The following is a 24,133-nucleotide window of genomic DNA, read 5'->3' as shown; positions in this document are numbered from 1 at the left end:
CTGCCATGCCAGGTATTGTCTCAAACCCTGGGATTAGTAGTCTAAACATATTTTTTTCCCTTTCTTTTCAGATCACAGTGCCTGTGATTTAAGTACATTTCAGATTGACAGCACTCTGCAGTATGTTTAGATTCTCCGGGTCATGCCCAAGCCTTGCTTCGGGATACATGGCTGTGAAGATCAAAATGACAGTTGTGTTTTCTTCTTTTTCTTAGCATTTTTAAGTCAGTGAACCTGGAATTCTGAGTTCCTGACTGCTTCTTCCTGTAGGATTTTTAGAATGGCTACAGAGCTTTCAGAAGTCATAGCAGAAATAGCTTGTCTTCCTGAGTATCAGTGTTTCTGAAGCCTAGGGACAATGATATAAAAGCTTTTATTTAAAAAAGAAAACAATCAAAGAATAAGAGAACATAACCAGCTATTAAGACTACAGACTTTCACTAAATGCGATCATTTACAAGAATTCTGGTAAAATGACATTATTTTCAGGTTTGTGGAGCAGACACTGTTATTGGCATAACCTCCATAAATGCTACTTAGCCAAAGTGTGAGCTGAGCAGTGTTCATCTGGAGACTTGGCATGTTTTGGAGCTAACAGGAGTTGCTGCTGGTCATCTGAATGAATTCTTTTTTTTTTTTTGCAAACTGTACTGAGAGTTCAGATTCACTTCTTTGTATGTGTTTCTATTAACAATACTCCTCAAGGCTGATGGAGCTTTTTTGCTAGGATACCTGGAAACTTTTCTTGGCCCCTGGATGATAGGAATCTGTCTATTAGATCTTTACACCATAGATGTTTTCAGCAGCAAAATGTATCCTAATTTTATTCTAAAATAAGGATCTCATAAGAGAATATAGGTGTATCTTGATGACATTTGTAATATTTAAAGGAAGACTTTTACAAAACTCCCTTGTAGTTATTTTAGGTTTTTGTGTTACCTCACCTTTCTAATTGGCTGTTGTTGTTAGGCAGTGTGATTAGAGGAATGATGCAGGTTTGCCAGGCAAATTCCCTCTATATTTTTCCATGTCTGTTTTCATGTAGCTGTGCTCTCCTACCTAATGTAGCATGAGGGTAGCTGCTGGCTGCTAGCTCTGTGGGTTCTCAGGTCTGGCACATCTGGAAGCTGGGCTTGTTGTTTGCCCAATTCAGAGTCACCGTTACTTTCTAAAGAGGTGCCTTCCTCTAGAAACCACAGTTTTTAAAGAAAATGTACTTAAATTTGCATGATGTTTATTGTAGCAAACACTGATTTCATCTTTTCCTAAATGAAAAAGAAACATTGGCTTTACCCTTTGAATTTAGGAAGGGCAAAGAAGCTCTGGAAATTTCCAAACTCTCCCTCCCATGAATCCCAGTCTCCTGGAACTGATTCTATTCATTTTCACTAGTTTGATGTGAAATATATCCACAATGACAATAGTGATGAATGCAGATACCAGAAGACTCTGTCCAGGTTTTATTTTAAAACCTTATATACTTACAGAGATTTCAGGCACCTACAGATTTTATACCTGATAGAAAATTACCATTAAAGTTTAATACTGCAGTAAAAGTAAATCCTAGGGATTTGTGGGAGCCTCCTGGAGTTTAAGCTATGAAGAATTAGAATAAAATACCTATGTGTCTTACAACCTATAAGAAAAATAATTGACAAAATAAGAACTACATTCTGAGACAATTTCTTTGCTAGGTTTTGCCTTTGCTTGTCTTATCTAACCTTTCTTTTCAAAGGAGACTCTGGTCTCCTTAAGTGGAATGTGCAGGATGTACTTCAGTTAATTCTCTTCTTTCCCTTTCAGTTTCAGATTGAAGAGCTATTTCCCTTCCCCACAAGGTTCTATCATACATCTTTGCCTCCAGCCAGGAAAATCTGCTTAGGGCTCCCCACTTGTGAGGACAGGATCTCTTTATTGGCCAGAGGACTGGACCCCAGGGTAGCTGTTCTCTCCATCTGAGGGTGGTAATGTGTTCCCAGCACCACTCTCTGCATCTGCTGAACAGACAGGCGTGAAGCCATGTTTTATAATTGAGTACTGCAGCAGTGCAGGCTCCTTTTTGGGCAGTGGTGTGGCCTTTTCTTTATCACCCAAGGAGAACATGCCAGAAGGGACGTGGTGCTGTTGTGCTGTTTCGTAACGTGAAGTTCAAAGACAGCAGTTTTGCGTGTTTAGAGATTAAAGATAATATAACTCAAAATATAGCAACAGTAGGTTCTGAATATTCTAAGTACTGTGGAATAAAGAACATGCTAGGAGAGTAATATTGTTAAATGACTATGAATTACAGGCTATTTGATGATTTTATTCTCATTCCTGGAGGGCTACATTAGGTCAGGAGGAGCAGATGGAAACTTTTTGCTGGGATGCAGTCACTTGACAGCTTCCTTCTGCATTGTGTAAAGACTCCATTGGCAGATTTTCTAATTTACCAGGGAGATGTAACTCTCTCTTCTGCCTGCTTTTCCTACACTGTCTTGTGGTGGCAGTGCTATGAATGTAATCCTTTCTAGTTTCTTCATCTTTTAGTGATGTTTCCCAGTTGTCTTTTACAATTTCTAAGAGGCCTGTTACTTCTAGCTGAGACTTAAAAGGAAACGTATACCAGGAGGAGTTCAGTCTTCAAACTGCTCTACTCTGGTGACTCTCTGCCTCCCATTCTTTCACTTTAGTCCCTGGCAGCTCAGGCACTCATGGTGATTTTCAGCTTTTCCATTAATTTTTCTTTGTATCTTTGATTCCACAATGTTGGATTGCAAATGACCAACTTGACTAATCTTAACTGCGACAGGTATATATTAATCAAAGTGGCACTCAGGTGAAACTGAGGAAGTGATTTTCCTCTGGCTGCTGCTCTGCACTAAAGCTTGCACAATGCAGAGGGGTGAATTTTATCAAGGGACAGGATCGCAGCCGTGAAGATGCACAGATGCCCCATCGGGGTCTCAGTTTGCCTCTGGTGTTACTAGGGTTTAAGCAAATTGTATCAGCATGCTGGTAAAAACCATCCAGCTAAAATATCCTAAGTAGCAATTATACACTTAAAGAAAACAATTTGAATGCCACAGATTGCTGTCTGTGGGTAATTATTCAGTCTAAAACAAATAACCCAGAGGTTACAAATAATAATTTTGCTAAAAAAATACTATCATGCATTATTCAATATCTACATTTTTAGATTATGATAAAGTAAGAAATGGTCTAAATTCTGTTTGTTCTGCTGTAGTACTTCCCAAAGAGAGTAAGGTTCAAATTTCTTCCTGGGGAAGACTGGGGATTCATATGCCAAATGTTGACCTGGATATGCCTATTTTTTAATATGGGAATTATATACCTGTGAAAATATGGGTATATAACAGAAAGCCTGACAGACCCTTTAACTGTGGTGTCACTAATACACTGATATAATTTGTTACCTCTGCTAAGGTGTTTTGCCTCAAAAGGTGGAATACTTTTATGTGTGGAAAGGTCACTTTTAATTAATAAGCTGTTTTCATCATTCAGGGACAATATGAATTGCTTGTAACATTTGTGTGAAATAGTTTTCAATATAAAAATAAAACAAATTGAGCTTTATGTCACATTTATCATCCCCCGTAACCCATTTAAATGTCAAAAAAATCAGTACAGACCAAAAGTCTATTTCTAGAAGCCTTAGTAGCCCTATTTATCAGAGTGAAATAAGATATTATCATCCCATTATCCCATCACATGGCTTCTGCACTTGAAGCCATACCATTTCTTCATTTTCTGTAACACAGAAGATAGTTATTGCTAAATATTTCTTGTCCAAGCTGTAAGTAGTGAAGAAAGTGCTGAGTGTTTCTTTCGCTATAATATAAATGTATAATATAATATAATATACAATTACTTACTTTCTTTCTTGTACATGTCTCAAATGGAAACAAAAATTAGTGTTCTTCCATTCCTGTTTGGAAACAAATATTTTGCAGACAGCAATTTGTTAGTATAGTTCTACTGTAAGGATAAAGCTTTCAATGTATTCACTACTGATGTTTTTGACAAAAATCACACCATTGTGTGGAAAAGTAATGTCCTTGTATATTTTACCATGAAATAAATGCTGCATAAAAAAAAAAATTCTTTATTCAAGTTCTTTTTCTGAGTTTTGTTTTCTAACAAGGAGGGCTCAGATAGTCACATGGCTCCATGGGTGTATGTCTCTTCCTTCTAGTAATTTTAACATTTCAAATATGAGTGGGACTGAATAGTCTCAAAGGTTCTAAGTTCATTTAAGATGCATGAAAATAGGCAGGAGGATAGAGGAGTAAGATCCCATTAATGCCCATAGTGAGGAAGATGCTTCTGAGGGTTGTGATAAAGTAAGAAGCTGATGAGGAGTTCAATTCCAGGGAATCCATGCAGGATCTAGAGCTAGAGAGCTCCTGTCAAAAGAGGAGGGTCCAGCTGAATATCAGACTAATGCATAGTCCAGGTCATAAATGGGCAAAAACCCCAGGCTGGGTATATATGTATTTATATAGATATTTATGTATATATTTTTTTATGCTCATGGTTTTTTTTTCACTTTTACTGGAACAGGCAGTGCCATTGGAAGTGATGATATCATAGCAGGGAATGTGAGCAAGTACATTGTTCTCCCAGCTGGTTACTGTGGACAGCCTAAAAAAGGACATCTTATATTTGATGCCTGTTTTGAAAGTGGTGAGTATTGTCAGCATTGTGTTACCTAGTTGTCAATGTATTAACACTTCTAACTCTATCACTCATCTTTTTATAAAGTGTCTTAATTCTAAAGAAGACTTAAATACTACTTAACAAAGTTTGCTGTTTCCCTTCAGTCACAGTATGGCTTCAAATCAGACTGTTCAAATGTCAAAAGGGTTGTGAAGTTTGCTATTGCTTACAATTAGCATTTCATCAGGTCCATCTTTAACCACATGTGGATACTTAACTGGATTTTATTCTGTCATTATTTACAGTAGTTGTAGACCACTAATCCAAGACGTAGTATTTAAAATATGCGATTTAAAAATTTAATTTAGACGTTTACTGGCGAAGTTAACGCAGTAAAGAGCCAAGCACATCCTTGCATAATTACAGAATTTTTAAAATGTGTGTGTGCTGTCTTTAAATATATGACTTTGGGTTTCTTGTGGCCTGATCCTGTACTACTGAGGTTAATGGAAGCTCTGCCTCTGATGTCAATAGGAGAATTAAACTTTAGGAAGCTACTGGAAATTGAAAGAGAAAGTATTTTTTACAAGAGTTATAGTTTGCATATTACATTAAAGAGTAATTTTAATTGCTTATATGCATGTGGGGTATGTAGGTAAATATATCCCTGAAAATGTAGCATTATTTAAATTTTTGTGTTACATACACATGCTACCAGATTTTTAGCTTAAATCTATTATTACTGGCTTTCAGACCTACAGAGCACTGTTAAACACCATATGTAGAAAAGGCATTTGGCAGGATAAACTATAGTTTTCAGCATGGTTTATGTGAGAGGTGCTGGTAATGCCAAAACTGCTCCAGTGTCTTGTAAAATGAGCTTTTTATGAAGAGTTACGTCCCTCAGGGTAGAATACTGGCTGCCAGTTCCTGGATAAATATTAAAGTGAGTTATTTAAATCCTGTGATTACATTATGTAAAAAGTGCAAATGATGTAGTGAATAATAAAGGATACCTTTTTTTAGGGTGTGTCTCTGAAGGTTCAGACAACAGTTGTGTATTTTTAAAAATACTTTGGATGCTATTTCATAATAGTTATGTGGGTTTTTTGCATTTTTGGATCAGAAAATGGCTTACGAAATGAATCATGGCCAAGCTGGGAAATTTATTGTGCTAAGCTTCTCTGCAATGAAAAAGATCAGTAGCAGTCATCAAATTATTTGTGAAGTATTGTGAGTCATGGCATGATGGTTTAATTCCAGTTTTTGAACAATGGAATTAATTGTATTTTTAAATTAAAACATTTATTCAGTTCAAAGGTAATGTTCATACTTTACATACTTTGGTAGTAATAGAATGTGATAGAAGCAGGTGCTATTTGAAATACTGTGTTTATTTACATTGTATCATGATGAGACTGTGATGTTGCTTTGCATATTCAGACACTTCCAAAACACAAATATGAATGAAATTAATACCTTCATTTACTTTCTCATGGTGACAATGTATTAGCAAGAATGAGAGTAATATTGTGTACACTTCATATGTAAATTCACTTTATCTTTTGTTCTATGTCAGCCAAGTAATTGCTTAGAGTACCTTTACTGGTCAAAGCAAATTAACTGATACTGGATAACTTACAGAATTGCTATTAATGTTGAAATCTATCCCACCCTGTTGTCCAAACAGTAGGATATGACATTTATAAAATTGTATTGATGCTCTTTGTGTACCACCTTAAAATGTTAAAATCCTTTTGAAATTGCCTTTTTCAAAGAACAGATGGTAAAACTGACCCCACCTGCAGTACTGCCCCCAGCTCTGGGGTCCCCACTGCAAGAAATACATGGATCTGCTGGAGGGCTCCAGAGGAGGCCACGAAGATGCTCCAGAGGCTGGAGCACCTCTGCCATGGAGACAGGCTGGGACTACTGGGCTTGTTCAGCCTGGAGAAGAGAAGGCTCTGAGGAGACCTTGCTGTGGCCTCTCAGTATGTAAAGGGGGCCTGTGAAAAAGGTGGAGAAAAACTTTTTCCCAAGGTCTGTGGGGACAGGGCAAGGAGAAATGGGTTTAAACTGAGAGAGGGTAGATTGAGGTAGGATATGAGGAAGAAATTGTTTACAATGAGGCTGGTGAGGCACAGGTTGCCCAGAGAGGCTGTGGCTGCCCCATCCCTGGAAGTGTTCAAGGCCAGGTTGGATGGGGCTCTGAGCAACCTGGTCTAGTGGAAGGTGTCTCTGCCCCAGGCAAGGGGTTGGAAGAAAACGGTATTTATGATCCCTTCCAACCCAAGGTGTTCTGTGATTCTAAAATAGAAGTTGTGTTAAATGTAATTCCATAAGTGGCTTTTTTTTCTTTGGCTGCATTCTCTATTTTCTTGAAAGATCTGGTTGATAGAACTGAAGGTTTCCTACTAGATCTGTTTTCAATGACTATCTTTGATATTGTAGAAATGGAAGTGAACGCATTTCAGAACAGAGAAATGGTATTAAACTTGTAGAAATCGGGAAAAATATTAATACAAGCAGAAGAAATGCTATTTAATGTGGTTTCGTTTTTGTAATTGCTATCATTATTGTATTAAATAGCGTTGAAAAGTATGAATTTGTTTGAGACAGAGGTGTGTTTTTATGTAGTCTGAAAACCAATGTCCAGCTTGCTGTTTTGAAGTGCTGTGCTTTCAAAAAATCACAAAAAATAGAATTGAAATGGGCATGGGGATTTCTTTTTAGTCCATTCTGTTGTTGAGAGGCAAAATACACTTTTTTTGTCATTCCTGACAGATGTTTATCTTTTTCAGACTTTCAGTGAGTTTCAATGAGAAAGCAGCAATCCATTCTAACACTGCAATTTGCTCAATATAAGAAACATTTTCTTTCTATGTAGAAATGTTCTTACCAAAAAGGCATTAATTCTTGTCCAGTCCTAGAGGCACAGAAAGCAGATTATTCCTTTCTTCTTTGACTTAATGGAAAGCTGCTATCATATCTTTCCATGGCCTTTCCCTCCTCAGGTTAAATAACTGCTATTTTTTTCAGTGGTTCCTTAGTGCTCACATTTTCCAAATTTTCTCTCATTCTTTATTTCCTCTGGCCTGTCTCCAGCTGTTTTGTGCCTTTCTTGATTGGCAGTGGTCCAAGGTGAGCATGATACTCAGATAAGCTGGTGCCAATCCTATGTAGAGTTTATTACATGCCATGCCTTGCAATCTATTTACTTCTGCTATGTGACAGTCCAATCTTTTTCACAATAGCATGGTACTGTTGACTTCTATAAAACTTGTGAAGCCTTATACTTTTATCCTCTTCAGAAGGAGACCTCCTAAACCAGCCGGTGACTTGCACTTTAATTACCCTTAATGAATCTATTACTAGGGAAAAAATCATTGCTGTAAAATAAATGCAATTATTGAAAATGAAGAATGGTGCCTGAGCCCTTTATCATGTTAATAACAGATAGAGGAGTAAAGAAGAGAGAATTATCAGCTTGTAAGTATGTCAGGAATTTGTGTTTCCCATAGTTCAAGCTAGTGTTCCACCTGGAATCATCCTTGTTATCTTTATTAATATTTAAGAATATATACAGCCAAAAGAAACTTTTAAAATTTATTTATCATTAGCATAAAAGAAACTGATAAAAATTCAGATTTCTTGCTTACCACAACATATTTTTTGGATAATGTCAGTTTTCACAAGAAACATGAGTTAGTTTCAGGGAAAAATGGAAGCACAGTTACCTATGCACAGAACAAATTTAAAGGAAATAAATGCCACATCTGAAATGCAGACATTTGGTCAGTTTTAATTCTCTTTCCTAATGTTCATTAATGCATTAAATTATTAACACAGTTTCAGTTTAGCAGCAATGCACAAAATTGTCACCTCTCATCCTACTTACTGTTCTGGCAAAGTGGGAATTTTGCAGAATATAATGCTCTGGGTAAAAGGATGTATTCGCTTTGGCTGTGCAAAGAAGTCCTTCCTGATTGAGGAAGGCCCAGATTTTCATGAACATGAAAATGTTCTTCAGGGAATCTGGCATTTTGTACTCAAGATGAGTTGGTATTTCAGACATTTTTTCTAAAGGACCTCAAAGTTTAGTTTAGCCAGCTGCTCCTACTGTCTTGTTTTCCTTAGTGCATGTGATGTCTGATGGCATCCATTAAGTCAGCAGCCTATTCTGTGCTGTGGCTGTTTTATTTGCTGTTTTATTTGCTTAGTCATTTTAACTGTGTGAGATGTTTTTGGAGATGATACCTCCAGCTGTTTTTCTGGGAGCTTACATATCTGCAGTTGCTTTGCTTCTGAATGAGGTCACAGATTTTTAGTTAATTTAGCATGATACATGAGAAGCTTTTTTACCTGTATTTTGCAAAGTGAACAAAGAAAGCAAACCAAATGTCTCAGCCCTTAAAAAAACCCCACCTTTTTTCTCAGTGTGCAAAGTCTATTTGCTGGGTGTAGCCACGAGTTGCCTTCCTGGCTCCATCACAGAGTGATTCCGAGGTGGGCTCTGGTTGTTCCCCAGCTTTTGCCTCCCTGGGCTCTTCATGAACAGAACTGGCAGATGAAAAGCTTGGGCTGACACTGCCGGGTGTGGCTTTGCTGCAGAAAAATGCCAGGGAAGTTCAAATGTTCCTTTTGCCTGGTGTCACTGGGGTTGCCAGTCCCCAGGGGTGTGTTGGTCGGTGGCTCTGGCCTGTGCATACTCCTGGGTGCACCCCAGTCCTCCTGCCTGGCCTGTTGGGATGTCACAGGGAATATGGGAGGGAGCTGGAGCCAGGCTGCAGACTGTGATGTGTTGTGAGGGTGGTTAAAAACCCCAAGCTCGACAGTTTCTGCTGCTTGTGGCTCAAATTGCTTGTTTTATAATTACTTTTGAGAATTGAAGGAGCAGTGTTGGCTCACAGAGGTTTGTAAATCGCAGCATTCACACTGTTTAATACAGGGGCTTTTAATAAGGCTTTGAAAATATATATTTTGGCTTGTTAGTCAAATATAATGCTGTTTAACTGTTAAAAAATACTGTGTTTCTTGAAATTGGAAATGAAGCTGCTGTCTGCTTTTATTCTCGTTTCAACCAAAAAGTGGAACTCCGCCAAGAGTCATTAAATCTTCTATCCTTTGGATGAATTCTTATTTTTTTATGAAAAAATGTTATGATTGGGTAATTTCTGTATTGTGGTTTATGTTCAAAAGGTTGTAATTAAAGTTTTGTAAAATTTTAGATTCAATCTCAATTACTGTAAGCCTCAAATTATGTTAACTGCTGTACCACCACCTTGCAATGAAAATGATTCACAAACATTAGTTTGTCTTTTCCTACAGCAGGTTTGTAAAATATTTTGCGTTAGAAACCTGATAAAAAATTCTGTGCTGATGGATTGCAAATGATATTAATCAGTTGGAAAAAGTTAAAACTTACAATGTATTAAGAGATCTCATATGACTGAGAAGTACCCTCGTATCATTTTTGTTAAGGTTTTAAATATCTTTCTATATTTCAAAAATAGGATAATGTACTTATAAAACACTTTGCACAACACTCAAAATTGCAGTAAGTGATTGTAATTCCGCTGATCTCATTGTAACCACTTACAGGCGTGAAATAGGCCATTGAGCTTTACCATGAAAGACATCTCCTGAACAAAAGCACAGATAATATAGGATGGATTGCCCTTTGGGGGTGCTTGTGTCCCAGTTGTTAAGACTTGACACGTAACTTTAGACAGCTAAAATTAGGGACGATTAATCTTAGTTGTGATTAGTGAAATATTGTAAAATTTGATTTGCAAAACATTTTCTGAAATGGACATTTTTGTTTGTAAAAATTTTAAAAATGAAAACTAAGGCAACACAGATGATGATACTGTTAGCCTTATGTTAATAGAAAAATTGAAATCCAACCTAGGAAATAGCTGTATTTTTGCCATCTAATATAGAATTGTAATGTACTTCCAAAATTATTAAACAGTCTGACCCTCTGTGTGTTTATGTTTAAATGAACAGAAAAACGCTTCTCCCCCTTAGTTTCAGTAGCACTGCAATGATATCCTAGATCAGGAATAAAGCAACGCAGGCAAATGTCATAATGGCACATCAGTAGAAATAGAAAGCGCAAAAGCTGTGTAAGGATACTTTCTTCCAGTGCAAACACTTTTAGTAGAAGGCTAAACTGTGTTTTGGAGCAAAAAATAGTTGTTATTCCAAAGTTCCTGTATTATAATCTCTCATGTATGGCTAGAATCACTAAGTCACGTGGAACTGTTTTGGCTTTCACTTCTACAAGGATTCTCATCTGTAAAGTAGAAACAAAGGAATGAAAGTCACTGTGTTATTTCAGTAATGATGTCTGTTTTCAGCCTGCTTTTGGGGCTTCAAGGTGTGTCTGATTAATGAAACATTTTAGTTATTTCCTTATTTTTTGACAGTAATTTATGCCACATTTCACAGAAAGACATGAAGTGGTTATTGCTGCCAGTGGGGATAATTTAGCAAATGTTTCCCATTTCTGAACATGTCTGTTCCCAGTTCAGAGCAGTGTTACTCTACCAGAGTATCAATACCTTTGGACTATTGCAAGTTAAAAGTCAGAAAAAAAGTAAGAGCAAAAGATTGATTTTAATTTTTTTGTGTGCTTTAATGATGACACTAGGCATAGATTAATGGATGTAGCATGCACAGGGTGCTATCAGTTAACATATATGACATTACTCAGATGTCTCAAACTCCGGAAAAAGCATGTGAATGATTTATGGAATTGATATTAATCTCTTTCCAGTAAATGCATTACTAAAGTTACATGGGAAATTGATGTTACTGCTGTAATGCCAAATTAATTTCTTTCTTGCTAGGTCAGCATTGCAAATGGAACTAAATATTAACCTTTTAAATATCTAAACAGATATAGTATGGAAGACATTTTTACAAATGGGGAATGCTCGGTGTCAATGTGATATCAGCCAACACATATGGCATTAGTCAGATAGCATAACTTGTGGAAAATAGATATTAATGACCTATGGAACTAATGAAAATGCAGGAAGTATTAGTATTACAGCAAGAGTAAAGAATTAGGATGTTAATTGCAGTTGTTGTGCCGATGATGATTTTCACAGTCAGTTTGCCATCTGATTCTCATGCTACCTTCTTCAGGAGCAATCCTTTCCTCCCTCTTACCACGTGTTTGCATCTCCTCAGCTGGTATTAAAGAACACGTGTTGATTTGCTGTTTGATTGACCCAAAAGGGACCAGAATAAGCAACTGGAAACGAAAGCAGAAATGTCTGTGATGAGATATTGTAAGCTCAGAGCAGATTTTCAACAGCTTTAGTATAAGAAACAACCAAATGCAGGATGGATCCCTAGTCTGGAAAAGAGGCAACTGAGGAATAATACATTAAAGGTCTGTAAAATCATGATTTCTAGTTAAAATCTCAGTGTTTCCCTGTCTGCTCTCTTTGTACAAAAACTGAGGGCCATGAAATGAAACTAGCAGTTAATATGTTGAAAGAAAACAAAGGAGAATGGTTCCCTACAGGTTGTTTAATTAAGCCATGGAACTTTTTCTAGCAGGACATTGTGGATGCTAAAGCTTGACATGTGTCATGCTTTCAATAAAAAAAACAAATGATAAGCCCAGGAAAGAAAAATCAGTTGAGAGCTACTAAACACTGACACGATTTCTGACTCAGAAGGTTCATAAACTGTACATTGTAAATTAGGGAATTACACTGGGAGGTGTCTTCAAATGATTGTTTTTTCTTATGCTCCTCCCTAGGGATCCATTTCTGGCAGTTACTGAGCTGGACCTTGATCTCACCTCATAGATACCTCTGATTTAATGGTTAATCACTGTTAGTGCATATAATAATATTCTATTATTTTCTAAAAACAGATTAGAGCTTATAGTTGCAAGCCAAAATTAACATCATGCAAAACTATACTTTGATCAAATAATAGGAAGGAAAATCTTACAGTTCTTGTTTCCATTCAAAGCATTTTCTTAGGAGGACAGTGGCTGAAGATGGTGTTGTCCAGAAAGAGACCTGATGCAGATCCATTCTTAAGATTTTGCACATTCCTGGTACTTACATTGTCATCAGATTTAAAAGTTTACATGGGATTTTTGTAAGGTTTTTCTTTGACAGAGAAGGAATTAAAAAAGACCCTCAACAACAAAGATACTTTATATAACGATGGCTAAGTAATTTTTGAGAATAAGCAGAAGGATTTTCCTACATATCAGGTTCTGAGATAAATTTTCAAGTTTCCATTTTTCTGGCTCTGTTCAAAATTTTCCATCTGGAAAAATGATAGAGGGAAATACAAGAAAGAATAGCAATGTCCCTGCCAGTGTGAAGGAACATTACATTACACTGAACAAATATCCTTATCTGAATGTACAATCACTGAAATAAATGCAGCTGTGTTTATTTCAGCATAATCAGATATATTTGAATATAAAATCATTGACATAAATGCAGCTGTGTTTATTTCAAACTGCACATGTTAATATGAACATGAATGTGACATCAGTTAATCACTCAGGAATGTATAGAGGTATGTCTATACAGTGACACAATACAAGCCTGGGACTGTTGAAAGTATGAAGGAAAAAATCTAGATGAGTTTTTTCTGTACCTAAAGATTTTTAACACCATTGGAAGTCACTAATGAGGAGATGCAAAATTCTTCTCATATACAGTCCCTGGATTTGAATAAATCTGTGGTTACTCTATAGAATAACAGGTGACCTCTGCCTCAGTTACTGACTAAGGAAATAATTGCTTTGAATAATTGCTTCTTAAAATAGAGAATCGTGTTAGTTTTGAGTGATTGGTAGGTCCAGGTCAATCTCTTCTGATGGGCACAGTGCAGACCTTAACTGTACTTTAGGTTTTTATCTGATTTTGAGCCTTTGAAAGAGCTGCCAACCACCCTTCCCGATTTTCATCTTGCTGGATTCTCAAATCCAGGGAAAATACAGTGTAGAGCAGTGCCAGTGGAAAAATTTTGGCATTGTTTATTCTGCCGGGAATGCTTCTCCTTGCTATTTCCTGAAAGTAGTACTCTGCCTTCACTGTCCTGTTTATATGCTTAATCTCTGTCTTTTGAAATCATAGCCCTTCATGACTAGAAGAAATTGAAGTGTTCTTTACTCTTTACTTTACAAACTTTACATTACTGCACCATTATGCAGATGGTGCTATATAGACTATCACAAGGAATGGCTGTGCTCAGAATAAAAGAGAAAGTGGCATCAGAACAGTAAATATTTGGGAGCTAGGAGATATTGGAAAGGCTTTATTTTCATCTGGGAGAACATTGAAATATTCTGCTTGACTATATAGTGGTATTTTGTTCTGTTAGTTCAGTAACCTGTAATATTATCCCTGTTTTGCAGAAGACAGCAGCACAAAAGGCCTGGTTCTTGATTGCCTAGTGCCTTTTGTAGTGAGTTTCACCTCTGTGAAATGAGTGCAAAATGGCTGAGAAACATTAAGAGTGCTTTGCATCAGATCCATGTGAGCCAAGTTCAGAATGAAATGTAGGAAATTTCGTATCTTGTATTATGTCTACTACATTAGATTAAACAGAGATGCTATAAATAATGGGGAAATAGAAGGAAAGGGACTAAAGTGGACAAAACCCATTTGAAATGTTCCCGTGAGCCCTGCCCTGGAAGAGCCACTGGCAGTGGGCACAGCAGTGCTGAGCTGCTGCTTCTCTCTCACTGTGTGACCAGAACATGTGGTGCTGCTGTTCACTCAGCACAGGGCTCAGGCAGCACCAGCTGGGAGAACAACTTTCCTTGTGCTTCCTTCTCAGCTCCAGACACAGGAATACCTTTCACAGAATCACAGGGTCGCCTTGTCCCACCTTCCTGCTCAAGCACATGGCACTGGCTTGTGTCCAGACAGTTCTGGAATATTTCCAGTGAGGGGGACTGCACACCCTGTATGGGTATCCTGTTCCAGTGTGCAGTCACTGCACAGGAAAATACTTCCTCATGTCCAGGTGGAATTTCCTGTGCATCAGTTTCTCCCATTCCTCTTGTCCCATTGCTGGGCCCCACGGAGCAGAGCCTGGGGACCTCCTCTGACCCCTCCCTGAAGACACTGACAGACATGGATGAGGGCCCTTCTCAGTCATCTCTTCCCAGGCGTGAACAGGCCCAGCTCCCTCATCCTTTCCTCATGAATCCTATCCTTTGTGTGGTCATGTTTGATTTTTTTTCTTTCAGGGGGCAGAAGACACTGACAGGCTGCCCAGAGGGGCGATGGAGTCTCCATCCACAGAGGTGTTCAAAACCTGGGCAGATGCAGAAGCGAGCAGCCTCTTCATGCTGACCCTTTTTTAGGACTAGTCAATCTCCAGAGAGAACACTCACAAGATTAATACTTTCCTTTTTTTTGCCCTGAAATTAGAATACACTTCAGATAGATTCTGTTCTTGTTGTTCTTTAAATCACTTAAAAATTCTCAGCTGCCTGCTGTTCCAAAGTTAACAAGCCAAATTAAGATCTTTGCTTGTTTGAGCTGCCACTCTAATGCAAGAAGAGACAAAACACTGTGAAATAAACAGTGGTCTGTACTTTTGAAAGAATACTGGTTGGAAAACATACTTCAGAAGAGGTGTTTCTACATAAACAAAAAGTATTCTTATTCTTGGATGGATACTATCTGATTTCAGGAGAAAATATTAGAATATTTTGCTCAGCCTAACAGGAATTTGGATACAAGTTATTAGGTGGGAAACACATTATTTTGGATACATGCAGAGCTTCATTTTGCATTTATTGATGCTATTCAGTAACCTAATTGCCTTCTAGGTTCAGCCTTTAGCATGCTAATTTTGATTTAGTGTTTGTATTTCTGAAAACAAACTGGGAACAAACCATAAATTATCACTGTGTGTTCTTTAGACAGCTACTGGAATTCCAGTATCTACTACAGTAACACAATGTGAAGGTAAATTACCATAATGTATTAAGGGTTATTATTATATTCTAACAGTTTCTGGTAGAATCACATCTCTGTTTCTCTCGTCTGAAACTGTAGCTTTTTCATAAGAAGAATAATTTATTCTGTTTTTTAAAAAAAATTGGGTTTGAATGTTTATTGTTGCTACTGTACTACGTTATGAATAATTCATTTTTAGTAGCCATTTTTAAGATTGTAAATGAATGTCATATTTCTGATGTGAAAAACTTTTAAGCCTTTTTCATGAATGCAATATAAAATATAGAGAGCTAAGGAATAATACATGTAGGGTTTTTTCTTTTTCCTTTTAGCATTTTGGTGGTCAGCTTAAGAAATTATGTTCACAGTGAGTTTTTTGAATGATTGACTAAGAATTTTTTTGACACTTGTGCTCCTTTTTTGGTCTTCTTACTTGCAGTTTTTATTATATTAGGCTCCAATTATATAAGACTTTACATATATATTTCATATTACTGTTAAGTTATATAATGAAATAACTTCAGTGCAACATAAAAGTGCCCATGTACCTGCACTGGGCTGATGGCCACTTGTGTAGGCACAGTCAGATTGGATTGTTTAGCAGTGTTAGCACAGCCCAAATTGTTTTGAGACTGGATAAATACTTAGAGGGTGAGTTCACTCTGGAGTTTTGTGCTGTTGCAGATCCATTGCTGTCAGAATACCAGAGCTGTGTGCCTGAGCTTGCTGGGGTGATGGATTGTAGGTATGCTCCTTCCTAAAAGTAAAGTTGAGGAATGGAGCAGCAATCTTAGAATTAATTTATGCTTTTTTTCTGAAAAATAAAAGCTGATAGCAAGTTGGAACTTGACTTTTGGTTATTACTGCATGTATTTTCTGTGGGCCTTGTGTTTCGGTACTTTCTCTGTCATCCCAGACACTTGTCATCCTCTTACCTGATTATCACTATGCTATCCTGGCTGGTATTTCTCTTTCCTCTCTGCATTTGTGTAAATGTTATTGCTGAAGTATCTTCTTTTGTATGTTGAGAGAATGTTGAGCCTCACTTTTGAGCCTGTACATTAAGTGCTATATCAAATTAAACCTTGTTGTTTTCACCTCTAGGACTCCATGTTATCAGTCTGCCATTAGCATTTGTTTTCTTTTTCATTATTCCTGTCTGTGTGCTCTTCTTTATCCTTTTGGATTTAGTGAGCCATTTATTTCCTTTCCTCATATTTGCATTTCATTTTCATCAGTAAACATTTTGTCGGTTTTATTTTAGTCAAGGTTTCCCATTTTCACGTATCCCTTCCTTGAAAGATTTTATTAAATCTGCCTTTCCAAAATGCTTCCTGTTTTTTTCTTTTTAATTTTTTTTTTAAATTTACATGTATATATATTAATATTCAAAGGAACTGGGATCCAGAACTGTTGTCATGATGTTTGGTGATCATCTGTCCTTATTCAGTCTGTATGCTCATTTGGAGAGGAAATATTTCTTACCCAAAACTCTGACTTCAGCTGTGCACTCTAAATATTTTCTCTAGCACGGGGGATCTATGTTGACAGATGCCAAATCCTCAGTGCCTGGTCCAGGGCAGAAATCAGTGGAAAAATCTCTGCATAACCACAATTTCTGTTGGTTTTGGGTCAGACCATAAGCTTGTCAAACTTTCCATGAATGGTCATGGGGCAAGTGGGCAAATGTTCTGTCCCTTGATGGGCTGGAGGTCAGTGAGAGTGAATGCCAGAGGAGACAGAACTGATTAGATGGAAGGAAAAGAACATTATCAGTGATTACGAGAAGTTAAATTAAAAGTGTCTGTCCCATTTGTCTACAGTGTCACAATGACATCTACATACTTCTTAGGATGTGAATACATGACTTCCAAGACCTCTGATTGTATTTTCTATTTAGAATGTTAGCCCAGTTAATAATAACTTATGCTTGTAGTCTTTTACTGCAGGAGATCACTGTGTGCTTTACAAGGTACTTTTGTTTTCATTTTATAGTTCCAGAAATCTGAGGCTCCCAGAAGTTCAGAGCTCCAGTGTTACACAGTAGAATCACCATTTGAAGCATTTTGACATTATCTTCTTTGAAGCACACTAATTGGATTTAAGCCCACACCTTTGATTACTCTTTAAAACTGAACAAAGCATGTGTCATCCTGAGTCATGGTGGATAAGACGGACTTTTCCTTTGTAGGGATGCTATTTTATAGTCTGCCATGCTTCAACAGATATTAGGAATAATAGATACTATTTCAGATAGAATGTAACAATAACTGATATTATTTCAGCAGTACAGGGAAACTTAAATACTGTTGGAAAAACTGTGTTAGATTATCTCCTCTGACTCAGACTAATGAAGAATGAACCAGCTGAGTAAAGAAAGAGGAGGGAGAACAAGCATTATCTTTTGCAACCTATTCAGTTTTGGCTGATTTAACCTAGATGAGGAGAAAAGCAATATTGTGTTCTTTGACAGTACTGTAACAAGCTTTGCTAACTGATAATAATAACTAGAAGACATATGTTAAATTGTTGGTTCTTCTGAGAAAGGAAGAATGCTGAAATCAGAAAGTTGTATTATTATAATTTGATAATTGTGATTTGGTCTTTTTTATCTACATGAATCCATAGTGAGAGCAAATATAGGCTAGTATATTTTAACAAAATGAAATTCCACAGTGTATGAACTAGAAAATATGGAGAAAATTCAGCATTGGCTGATTAATATGAAATCCAATGTCATTTTACTGTGGATGTTATATTGGAAAGATAATGTTTGTGAATTATTTCAAATCCTGCAGGAAGACTTCACCACCAAGAAAATCTAACCAAATAAAATAAATTTCTTTATTAGTAGTATTCTTAATTAACCTGTCTAGTCCTACAAAATGATCTTGTCTTGCAGTAACAGAGCCCCCTAAAAATTGATAGCCAATCTTTCCTCCATGTTTATTATTATTCTTTGCTGGATGATAGTGGAAGAATGTCCTGATGTGTCCTGATGTTGTCCAGTGCCTTGCAGAGGAATGTGGAGGCTCAGTTCAATATGGGAGCCATGGGCAGTGTCACTGCCCTGTGGTGTGACACACACAGGTGGTGCCACCTTGGACCACACTCTTGTAATTCAGTGTGCTCAGGGTGAGGGCTGGTGTGGGTTCTATTCCAGGGTGGGTTCGAGGCCTTGAGGAACAGCAAAATGCTGCAGCAAATGCAAAAATAATGAGAGAAAGAGGAAAAAAGAGGCTTGAATATCCATGTGACTCTGGAATCCCTGGTTCTGTGCACTGAGGCCAAATCCCTCAGCGTGTATAGAAGTTCTTTTTGCAGGTGAAGTTTTATATGACCTTAACAAAATCACTTTGCTGACTACAAAAATTAGTTTAAAAGAAATGAAAATATAGCTGCTAGCCCTTCAGGTTTCCTGCTATCCTCTGTTCATATTCTTATTTGTTAAAGAGTTTATAAATTGATATTTACAGCACTCCTGCCATCCTAGTAGCTATAAGAAGCTGCCCACCTGTTCAGAATTGGAAATCTTTTAAATTCTAATTAAAATTCCCGAAGTATAAACTATTCCCATCCTCAGAGGGGACAGTGGGACTGCCATGTTTCTTGTGAGTCTGGGATATTCTAAAGCCAAAGGTCCTTCAGTTTCTGACTGCCTTTCACATCAGCAGTGTGACAGAAAGTCATCTTTCAGTCACAGAGATAACGTTTTCCTGTCAGTATGGTAAAAATATGAAAATGAATACACAGAGTTTATAAAAGTTCCTGGTTTTGAAGACTGGCTTTTGAAAAAGCAGGTCTATTTGTCTAAAGCTAGTGACATTTGTTAATTTTGTTATTTAAAGTTTTTCACTCTTGATAGTAACATGTAAAAATTTTTTTACTAACATGTTAAATATCTGATTTTTTACTGCCAAGTAAATAAACGAAAGAAATACATGTTATTGAGGTTAAAGTACTAGAATATTATTAAAATTAGGAACCACAAATAATTTCTTGCTTCTTAAAGTGATAATTGTTTTGTAACTCCTTGCCCACTGTTTCATAATGTATGAGAACTTTCCAATGCATTTAATAAGAAAAAGATTTGTGTATGTCATAGGGAATGAATGTGTTGTAAAGCACCTACATATAGACTCAAACAAAGTTGAAATTAACCATGGATACATTTAAAGAAGTAATTTTAATTAACCCCTTTATCTCATAGTTAATTTGCATTGTGTTTTAAAGAGCTTATATTATTATATCAGCAGCTTCTTGTATTGTCGGGATATACTAGTAAAATAGAAGTAAAACATAATATGTAACAAAAGTAGTTGTTATTTTTAACTGAAAAGTTTTGCTATTTCTTTAGATTCTTACATAAATTGGCACCCCTCTTTAGAAATTCAGCCTAATTTTGAATAGAAATAATACTGCTAAGTGTGTATATGTCCCTGCCTTTGAAGAGTCAAAAGCAACATTGGATCTGTATAATTGATCAAGGTTACTTCATGTCCATGAGAAACAATAATACAGCCCAACAATCACAGTAAAGATATTTAAGTACTAATTGCTTTAGAAATATTGATTTGTTTTCTGGCTTCATAAAATAATTTGCAAAAAAAAATGTTGTCTAGTTTGAAAATCTAAATCTTTCCGTTTTTTTAGATTTATTTTTTTTTTCTTTTTGGAAAATATGTTCCTACCAAACAGAAACCCAGTGAGAAAAAATTTGGAGATACAGTCAAATAAAAGAAAATTTAATTTTAATCCACTTAATTAGAATCCTAAATCAAGCTTAAGTGGGCGTCTTGGTAGGCTAGAAACTTCTGGATATCAAAGAATTATTAGAAGAGTGGAAAAAGTCAGTGTGATGTGATTGGCTTTAAAACCATAGTTTCCTCTGCATTTTGGGAAATTCAGATAAAGGTGAAAAGTATAGCAGGAGCAGAGTGGGCAAGGGAGTTCTGTTCTGATTTTTGTTCCTTCATACTTAGTCATTTTGAGTTTTCTGTATTTAAAAGCCAATTAATCTAGTTTATTATATTGTAAAAAAGCCTGCTTTTTGTTTAAAAGCTTTATTGGCTTTTTGGAATACTCACTTATAAGAAAAAAGATCTAGGCAGTTCAATTTCAATAGTATGTCTGACTTAGATGCTCATCCCATCCATCTTAAATCCATTTTCTTTCTCTAATCACCTGCACACCCTTGTCACAGATCCCAGGCTTGCTTTGCCTGTATGAGAGTTGGCAAATTGCACCTGTTAGATACCTGTATGTCTGAGAAACAAGGGAAATTACATTTCTTTTGTGTCTCAAGCACGGGGGGCTGTGTCCAGGGGGAAACTTGAGTGCTCACTACCTGAACCAACGTGAGAAGCTCAATGTTAGTGAACTAAAGCGTGAGATTGTAGGAGGATGGAGAAAGGCAGTGCTCTCTTTTTGTCACACTGATGCTCTTCAATCTGTTGCTTAGCAGGCTGACTCCATATGTCTCCAGATATGTGGAACTGAATTATATAATTATCATTATATAATTATTGTAACATGAAATTTCGGGAACATATGACAGACATGTAAGCAAACACACCCTCGAAACAAGCCATTCCTTTGAAAGTAGTTTGGTGTTTGCATGGTTAGAGATAGGACTTTAACAGCTTGGTTCTGCAGACAAAATACTGTTAAAATCCAAAATCTCATAGAGGAAAGTTGCACAATTTTACTGTACACAGCAGTGTATTTGAAGGTAGGGATATACAAATACAAATGCCTACACATATATGTAGACTTTATAGATGTGAATGTGCATTTTCATGAAAATTCCTGTTTGGAATGTAGCTACTTTAAAAATACCCCATCTGATTAAAATTTAAGATTAGCATTTAGTGTTAACATAATACATGGAATTGTAGAAGGGGTATCTATTGTAGAATACAAATTTCATTGCTGGCTGCCACTTTATAAGAGTCGTCCCCTCAACTTCCTCCCTTGCCCTCGCCTTGCCCTCCTCTCTCCCCATGTTTTAGGCATCACTTTCTGATGAAATCCTCATTCTGAGTTAGCACGGGGAGTAAAATAATATGTTGATGGCTTGGATATCTGTTGGTGTTCTGATGATCCCTGAGTAGAGAGAGTGATGTGCTGTCACTCTCTCCATAACTGTCCAAGGTTGAGAATTTTATTGCATCTTTCAAAATTTCTTTTTACTTTCCTCTGAAAATGAAAATAAGTTGAATAAAATCCAGTTTAAATTTGAGCGGAGCTGCATACTCACTCTGGGTATAAAATTAAACTCTATTTCCTAAGGAGTTTTTTCTGTTAATACAACTTTTGTTCCTGCTTTATGACAATTATCATATATGGCATTTTTTTTTTTTGTTTTACTGCCACAGTTTGAAGTGAGAGCATTAAGTTAAATTAATTTGACTTTGCTTGGCAAATGGCGATAGTAGCACTTTAACAGCTGTTTGCTTTCCTGGATTGTCCTTGGTGCTGAAATTGCTTTTGTACCTAAACAGCAAACTGTGTTTATAGGGCTACAGAATATGGAGATAAATTTAGCCTGTCAAACAGATATTATTGGGGCTTTTTTTGTGCTGTGTTTCTGAGAGTGGATCCTGACTACAGTGCTTTAATTCCAAGCTGTGTGTGCCTTTGGACATCTTACAGGACTGTTGTGGAGCTTTTCTCTTTGATTTATGACCTTGCCTGTATGGACTTCTGATCAGATTTTATTCTCATTTAGTGCAAGAGGGGCTAATTATGAAAGTGACAAAGATTCTTTCGTTGTGCTAAAGCTTTTTGAATGACAAAAGGGGGCTTTAAATTAAAATGAACTTTAACAAGGCATTTTCACATTGAAGTGATACACACTCTACCACTGATAGAGTAATTCATTTTCAATCCTTTCTGATTCTATAAACACATTGTCTCACAAGATCAGTAATTTTTTTACCTCTCAGGCTAATGAAGAGTGGATGGTAGACCAATGAATTCTCTTTTTGCAGAACTGTTTTGACATTCTTAATTTTTTCTTAAATATCAAAGAAAGGACAAAGAGCAGTGATTTTATTGCATTAATATTAATAATCATTTATCTGCCAGAAAAACATTTAAATATCACTTGACATTTGCAGAGAAAGATTAATGTTTAATTTACTACAAACATAGAAATACTTTGAAATAAAAGGAAACGCTTCTGGATTCAGCAAAATCAAAAAAACAAAAAACGACCAAAACCCCAACAAAATTAAGACAGACATTCAGATATAAAAAACCATTGTAACCATAGCAGTAATCAAAAACATGTTGGTGCCATCTAAAATGTCAATATTTAACTTATCACTTCTGATTGAAAAAATAACATCAACTAGATAGTTTTTTAAGGTCTAATTTAAGCTTTAACTAAACAAAGACAAATGAGGGTAAGCAGTTTTCTTTAACATCCATGTGGGTACAGCTACAAAGGCCTGTATAAATTCTAGCAGCATTATAAAAACAAACCAACATACTGTAGTTAGGATATGAACAGTATTGGCATTTCCTAAATACTGGTAGGTCTGAAAATCAAGGGGGGCCTCCAGAACAGGCTGGTGTCTGGAGGAAAGGAAAATAGCAAGACACAGGAGTCAGAAAATTATATAAGTGAAAATACAGGAGGAAGTTCCATTACCTACAGAAGGATCAAAATGCTGTATAATAAAGAGAAAAGTAGCGAAATCCCCTTGTTCTACAAAAGAATGTCAGAGCAGGAGCTACAGAGGAGGAGGAGATGAGCAGAAAAGTTGTGTATCAGTCTAATCTGATGAAATGGCTAAAAATGTACCCAGACTGCAGGGAAGTCTATCTGTAAATTTTATCATGGAGATTATATGGTAAGATACCACTTTTAGGCAATGAAATGATGGGATTAATGTATTGAATGAGAATAACATTTCTAGCCCCCAAACTGTTTTTGTGACTAGATTGATAATGGCATAGAGAATCAAATTCAGTTTTATAATAAACTAAAATAAGACTGTTTCTTCTGCAAAAGCTGTATGTAGGACAGATATTATTCAGATTCAGTACTTGTATGGAAAGTCTATCCTTACAGTACCTTTTTTCAAGGATTTTTTTTTTATGTGACAAAGAAAGTTTTAGCTATAAACCCAGTAATTTATTAGTTAAAGAACGTTTTTATCCAGGATCCGTCTCAAAAAGCAAGATTCTTTTATAAGGCAATACCTGGAACCTTTCCATTAATACTCTTTAATAAAAAACCTCTGATTTTATTTACAGCTCTGGTGACTTTTGAGAAGTCCTTGAGGATATAATATAACTATAGGTCTCCAAAATGATTAAGATTTCCATTTTTATTCAAGTGTCCGTCTGTAGTTACACTTTGGAAGGTTTCCCCTGGAAAAATGGTGATTCTGTGTATAAGGCACCAAACTAGGCCAAATGCAGAATTACAGCATTACTGTGCAGGAATAAATCAACAGGAATATCCTCCCTTGTAGGATGAAAGAACTTTCTTCTCTTTT

General features: G+C 36.4%; 1 protein-coding gene across 1 annotated transcript in view; it reads left to right on the top strand.

Annotated features, from left to right (window-relative positions):
* AGBL4 (AGBL carboxypeptidase 4) overlaps window positions 1–24,133 on the top strand; it is a 585,664-nt gene that overhangs the window by 11,806 nt on the left and 549,725 nt on the right. The window contains 1 exon segment of the mRNA XM_042030660.1: window positions 4,564–4,686. Coding sequence (XP_041886594.1) covers window positions 4,564–4,686 — 123 coding nt within the window.

Source organism: Corvus kubaryi, unplaced genomic scaffold (genome assembly GCF_017639235.1).
Source record: "Corvus kubaryi isolate FWS band 111438036 unplaced genomic scaffold, C.kubaryi_AGA036_p1.0 37334, whole genome shotgun sequence".
Taxonomy (NCBI): Eukaryota; Metazoa; Chordata; class Aves; order Passeriformes; family Corvidae; genus Corvus; species Corvus kubaryi.
Note: the sequence above shows the minus strand (reverse complement) of the source record. Positions and strands in the feature narration are given on the sequence as shown.